Here is a 7,397-nt window from a genome sequence, read left to right on the forward strand (position 1 = left end):
AGAGCATGTAGTGGCCGCCAACAGTATTCTATAGTACCAGAAATTCTGTTTGCACTGGGTTTATATTTGCTAGATAATTACAAGTTAACACGTTGGCAGAAATGTACACGACATATATTTGAGAATAAAATGTGTATATTACAAAATCTCTAAAAGTTTCTTATTCTCAATGTCTCCGCACATGCCTAGTGTGGTGAAGCAAAGCTGAATGGATAAAAGTTTGATGAGACGTCAAGAAATATTCTCTTCATATTTAGTTCTTTTTCCTATTCTTTTGGGGGTTTTTTTGGAAACTATGTAGTGTTGTGTAGGAGTAACATCCACTTCTAGTTAATGAGAAATCGTCATTATTTTCATGATCTAAACATTTTAATTTCAATTCAATGTCTTTTGGCAACTTCGTAGTACCCGCTATCTGATCCATTTTCTTGTAAATTCTCTCGCAGACACCTTTTCATTTCTTCTATCTGATTATTCACCGGCATGTTGGCAGCGACATGCTTCAAATGGTATTCTAACATTTCTCTGTGACAGTGTAATTCTTTGTTTTCGTAGCAGAAATTGCCCATCCTGGAAACATTATCAACTAAGGCAAATACTTTATCTATCATTTCCCTCTTCTTCTGTGGTGTTACATCTTTATTTTCCAGTCTCACAATTCTTCCTTGACAGAGATCTACTATTTGACTCATTTTTCCTTGTTTTCTATATGATTGAAAATCTGCATCCGATTTAAACTTTGCCGCATTTGTAACAACAACAATTGCGTGTTTGAAGAAAACCTCCCCAAAAATCAGACGAAGCATCTCGATGGTATTTGTATTTCGTTCATCCGTTCTACTGTCTGCTTTGAACACGATAAGAAAGGCATGTGGATCTTTACATTCTTTAACAGCATTCTGTATTTCCAATGCACGTTCAGCAAGAACACTTACAGGCTCGAACATCCCTGGAGAATCGACGACCCAAAGCTTTACTGACCTCGTATGAAGGTAACACGTTTCACAACCTGCCGTTCGCGATCTTCTGGATCCATCAAATATCTCTTTTCCTAGGAGCGTGTTACAAGTTAAACTTTTGCCATTTCCGTTTTCACCAACTACAATAATTTTCCTTACGTAGTTGCTCATTATGCAATCTAGAAAACAGAGTTATGACGTTTACAAGGATATCAATGACTTATTGAACGAGATTTTTTTAGAAAATCATACCCTTCAAAAAAATATTATCAAAACGAGAAAAAGAAGAAAAAAAAACAGAAAACAAACGAAAATTAATAATTTAAACAAATTACAATCAGCAATAAGGAAATAATTACCACTTACCTATTACTGCAGCAGTATAATTTAAAACTTTCTTTATGTTATGTCACCAATGCGGTGTTTACTAATATAAATATAACCCTAACTAAATGAGACGCATTTATTGAATGATAACACAATATTTCCTTTATCATATTGTAAACAAAATTTTCATAAAGAACATTTTTACGATCCTTTTTCAAACAAATCACCTACTTACTATATATCATGTAATCTTCAATCAAGAGCATCTTTGATAACGGCAGCTCGAATTTGTGTACTGTTTGCATCAAATAAATGACACACCAAATCAAAATACTATACACTGTAATGAAAAGTTTGTTATTAAATTGAATTCAAATTGCTGTTTTGTCATTCCCTGTGAAAACAAATATTTTGTATAAAAAAAAAAAAAAAAAAAAAAAAAAAAAAAAACAGAATTAGGACTATAAGGACTAGACGCTGTTGTAGCTCTCTCTTTTAAAAACTTGTATTTCATCTTTTCCACGCAAATTTGAAACTTTAAAAATAAATATTGATGAAATCACCCTCCCAAATATGGCTTACAAACGATGTGAAGAATGACTACAACCCCTAAATATGCTCGCTGACACTGAGATTAACACTGGATCAGGAAGTATATATAATCCTTACAATCAGTCTGCTTTAAATGTAGAAGAAAGTAATTAGGAACCACTAAATTCTATCTTATCTATTTTGTTCTTAGTAATCATTCCATGTCAGAGCGAAAAAAGGAATACATGAGCTGTAAAACCAAGACTAGAATTAATGACTTTTTTTGTACATAAACTAATAAAAACAAATTTGGGAAAATCTAAAGTAAAATACCTTATTTCTACTAGCATAATTTCCACTTCAATATACCTATGGATATCTTCTTTCCTATCAGAACTGCTAATCTATTTTGTTTATCAAAGAGTTTTACTTCAGGAATCTAAAACAATTTACTACTACGACCTGGGACAGACCTATAATTGAAAACATTAACATTAATAGTAATCGATATAAAATATTTGACGTGCAGATAATGACAATAGCCGTTGGCTACAATTATACTCAGTTCCAAAAGAAAGTGTGCACTTTTTAAGTTTAAATATTTCAAAAAATTCCCCGACGTTTTTGTTTCATTTTTTTCATACATTAACTCTCAGGTATAACTCAAAATCTAAAATGCACACCAATTTGTTTACGAACTGATTTAAATTTTGGTACCAAACATTATAAGTTTTCATGAAAATAACCGAGAAAAATAACAGAAAACTAAGTGCACACTTTCTTTTGGAACTGAGTGTATATAACTGTACAACTTAATAAATGATGGCGTTAAAGGGAGATATTTCCAGTTTACGTCCATGTGATGCTTTAAAATAAATAACGAGTATAAATTGTCAAAAATTATATAGGTGATTTAATTTGGGTTTTATGGGGCAGATTCAGTGCAGGTTTTATAACGACAAACAGAAGTAAAAATTTTGGTTTCATATTTCCATCAGAATAAAAGTATGAGGTATGACATTAAACTTCTAAACAAGCTAGAATCACAGTGAAACATCAAAATCGACTTTGTAGACCTTATTAGTCGCCTCTTACGATCATGCAAGGGTAAGGCATAGGTATCAGTTCTTTTCAAACACAAGGTGTCGTCCGAGAAGCACATGGGTCAAGGTGTATTTATAAGGTTTATTAATAAATTTATCATTTGTAAGATATAGAAGAGGGCCATAGACCTAATTTGATGAAGATCCGTCAAGTTGTTCAGGAGAAGAATATCGTTTGAACGTTTTTCAGTTTTTAACTTTAGCACCCATTTGAACAAATTTGTGAGACGACCTTATATTTGTGCTAGCTTGTATCAAATTCACTTTTGCTAGATTATGATATAAGCGTCAAGCTTAATTGAACCACTATCGAGTTCTGGAAAAATCAGCTCTGGTTCCACATGAGAAGTCGTGACCCCAGTGCAGCCCGAACACATGACCCAAGAGTTGAGCTACCATCACCTTAACCACTAGACCACCGCTCCTCATTTTTTGTGCTACAGACTATGTTTGATGAAGATTTACGAGAAGACGCTGTTAAACGTTATATTCTATTTTTAGCTTTAGTGGCCTGTAGAAGAGGCCAACTGCGTACGTCTGAAAACTTTTAGCATCACAAAGATGCTATAGACCAAGTCTAATGCAGATCCATCTACCGATTTATGAGAAGACGTCATTTGTTTTGTTTGCATTATATATCTAGAGGGCCCTTAACAGGGACAAAGTACCCTCATCTGAATAAAACTGGGAAAGCACCTTTTAAAGATGCCACAAAGTTTAATAAGACCCATCAAGTAGTTTACTTGAAGAAGTGGTGGTTTCGGTGTTTTTCCTTTAGCAACAGTGGTCCGTTAAAGGGGCAAGTCCCTTCACCCCCCCCCCCCCCCCCACCCCAAAACACACAGAACGAATTAATCTTTTATATGATGTTTTTTTTAGTTTCAGCTCTAGCGGTCCTAAATATGGCCATATTTTGAACAAAAAAAACCGAGAAAGCACCTTATAATGATACTACATATCATGTGTGGTTTGATTCTGCCCAGTGTTTTCAGAGATGTTAGACGGACAATCCACCTATACATATAGATCGCACTAAACCTTCAGATATGTACGTATTTATATGTTTCAACAGTGTTCAGTATAAAAAGAAACGTTTGCCAGTTTATTAACCACTACTTAGGTTACTGAATATGTGTGTTGAATATACTTGCAAGGGGAGATAATGCCTTATTGCTATAATTTAAGTTTGATAGATTTGCACAGCTATTCTAGTATAGGATGAAAACAGCGAAATGCAAAACTAAACTTCAGAAGTAATTGTATAGCATTTTATGTTATATAGCACAAATTTACTGACGAAACCACTTAAAACAAAACTAAAATTACCATTGAATCAGTCCGTTGGTTGCTAGGTGAAGAGAAGTTCCACATTGCTAGTATTGTTATTGTACATGCATAACCTATTGTTGTTGTTTTTTTTTGTTTTGTTTTTTTTTAGTTTGTGTGGCTCTCGATCTCAATATCAAAACAAAAGAAGTATCTTACAAACGTTCACAGGGGGACTTGGCCGAGCGGTTATGGCGCTAATATCAGATTTCCTGCCTCTCACCTATTTGATGGAATCCGTCCATGACAAAATAATGCACGGAGGGGCACCTTGTGTCATCAAAAGTTGAACAGTTGGTATATCACCTTTATTTGTGTCGGTCACATTTTATGCCAAACAAAAACGAAAGAAGTTGTATTTTGAGCTTTTAAGTTTAAATTTGAAGACCAATTGATGGTTAATGTCATTATATAGGCCAGTCGGTACGTCTTGCTATATTGTTTTTTGATTGTGAGTATAAAATAAAAATTGGCCTCTTTATATTTGCTGTAGGACCAAAAATATTGATTAAGAAGTTTTAGTGGAGCGGGATATTGCAAAAATACTTCAGTTGATGATACAACCATGTCATTTTCAAGATGGCCGCCGCAAATTAAAATGGCCGCCTTTTTATGTATTTTTCAATACTTTATTTCAGGTAAGCATGTAATACATTAAAAGGATATTTTTATTTACACACCTTCGTTTCACTTAAGAACAGAATACCAAGCTGTAGTATGCATATTATTCTTTTTTAATTTGTAATCAGTTTGTATGACTACGCTCATGTGTGTAGACATACAAACAGTTTGTTTTTTAACTTATATTTATAACAATGGTTAATTCTGAAGCACACCAGCCAATATAAGTTTTATATACATTTCATTCAGATAACATTCATTGCAATAAATCAACATTGTTAGAAAATGCGTCTTATAAACCATGGGGGAACAAAGAAATAGGGCAGCGCGAGCACTTGCTCAGTCAAGAGCAATAATTTCCTATGATGCAAACCTTAAGAAACTACCGTTGTTGATTTAATATATATACCTGTGAAACTATACATATCGGAAATAACGTTCTAACCGAAGCAAGCAATATGCTTATGCTGCGTTTAGTCATTTTCTTGACAGTTGCAAGAACAAATTGCTGTGCATAACAGACCTGAGGGGTAGCATTTGCAATAACCAGTACAGGAAGCCCTTTTGCAACCCCGCTTTTGAAGCTCCTGGCCGCATCCAACTTTAGCAGACACCTACACCCAGTTAGGGATCAACACATTGTTCTGCTTCAGTCATCCCCAGATTGACGGAAGTGGCAGTTGCTGCATGGTAACAGTTGCTTGCCCCTGACATGACCTGCCAGAAATATTGCTCATTTGATGTCTTGTTTCAGAGCACCTTTTGTTGGTGAAACCGCATTATACACTCTTTGTTTCTTGGCAAACAAATCAAGTTGAGCTTCATCCACCTTGCATGTCGCGCTTGATCGATCATACAATGTAACTACAAACTTTTCTGATGTCGTCTGCTTGGCGCAAAAAGTCACCTAACTGACATTTTTATCAAAATTGACTTTTTGGCAATTTTGACTGATAAATATCCCATTTCATTATTCTAAATAAGTTTTGTCGTAAATTTCACGTCTTAAAGTATTCTTTTTGAAAAACAAGAAAAATCGCTAACTACATATACCATTTTGATAAGTGCGAAAACTGTACTAAGTGTACATAGTATAGTTTTTGCTTTTATTTCTTGATATAGTTATTGAAAGTTGTTAATGCAAAAAATAGACTAAGTGCACATAGCCTACTTTTTGCATTTAAATAAATATTCTTTTTTTAAATAGTTGGTGTAATAAGTGTACTATATGCAGAAAATATATTTACAATATTTATTTAGGAACAATTTAGTGACATTGAAAACAGTCCAGCAAATTCATATTCTTCCCCTAATCATAATGAACACGACAAAAATGATAAACCTCGAAAATCACGTAAGCACAAATGTGATGAAGATTCATGGAAACAAATTGTCATTAAAAGTAATAAAAGTTGAAAGAAAACTCTGATAAAAACTATGTTACCACAATCGGGAAAATGAAATGAAGTAAAATTTTGAAGAGGGGTTGTGGAGCTGGGTGTAAAACCCATATGCCACACAAACATTTTCAACACAGAAAGAGAAAACAATTTTCAAAATGTTTGTGGAACGGGGAGTTATGAGAAACAGAAAGAATTCATCGCACACACTCTCAATAAAATCCATAGAAAAAAATATTATTAATAAAAGTAATACATAGTAAGTGAAAACATTCAAGGGGGTATATTTTCAGTACAAAAGAAAATATAAGAGCAAGATTGCAAACAATTTTCTTAAATGCACCTGATATTACATGAGTCGTAATATCCTCAGCATTAGGAAAAAAATGTACTGGTGGAATTACCAGATTCACGTGGCAAGCAGATTCACGTGGCAAGCATGCAAAATGTCCAAATAAAATGCCCCGAGTAATTTTAACTGATATTCAAGGGTATAAACAGTTTTCCTAGGGTTTAGTCACATTACTGGTGAAAAACATCAACAAAAGAATATCTTGAGACTAATTTAAACCATACAAAAATGTATGTTTATGCTAAAAAATGCCAGAATAAGAACTTTGTTCCCAAGTCTATGTGCACATATAGGTATATCTTTAATACAAAATTTAATATATTATTTTAAAAACCCCTTAGAGCCCAGTGTGACATTTGTTTTTCACAGAAAAGTGGTTGGGGTAATGACAAAGAGCAGTATGAACGTCAATTAAAAAAATTAAGTTTTAGCCAGAGAACATCAAAATTGTGACAAAATTACTGTTGGAATCTAATACTGAACATATTACAGCTTGCTTTGACCTACAACAGGTAGTTCCCCTTCCGAAATCATTTCAGTCACAGTTTTATTATGTAAGATTATTAAACAATTACAATTTGACTGTTTATAGTTTAGGTGATATGCACTGGCCAGAACCGAAACAGATTTTATTTGCTATGTTGTGGTACAGTCTGAAACATCTTAGATTTCTAAAGCTTACACAAAAAATTTTAGAACGTGGCCACATCCAAAATTAATTGACTCAGTTCATTCAACAAAACTGTTTCTCTATACACTACTTCTCAATATGCAACCA

At 33.6% G+C, this 7,397-nt stretch overlaps 1 protein-coding gene across 1 annotated transcript; it reads right to left on the minus strand.

Annotated features, from left to right (window-relative positions):
• Positions 1-380: 380 nt before the first annotated feature.
• On the minus strand, positions 381-1,130 carry LOC123532930 (GTPase IMAP family member 9-like). The gene has a single exon (XM_045314550.2). It carries the CDS (start codon positions 1,128-1,130, stop codon positions 381-383), a length of 750 nt encoding a protein of 249 aa, XP_045170485.1.
• Positions 1,131-7,397: the final 6,267 nt, after the last annotated feature.

This window comes from Mercenaria mercenaria, unplaced genomic scaffold (genome assembly GCF_021730395.1).
Source record: "Mercenaria mercenaria strain notata unplaced genomic scaffold, MADL_Memer_1 contig_1824, whole genome shotgun sequence".
Taxonomy (NCBI): Eukaryota; Metazoa; Mollusca; class Bivalvia; order Venerida; family Veneridae; genus Mercenaria; species Mercenaria mercenaria.

What these genes read in the sequence shown, in the direction of transcription:
- LOC123532930 (XM_045314550.2), bottom strand. Translation starts at nt 1,130, where the DNA reads ATGAGCAACTACGTAAGGAAAATTATTGTAGTTGGTGAAAACGGAAAT.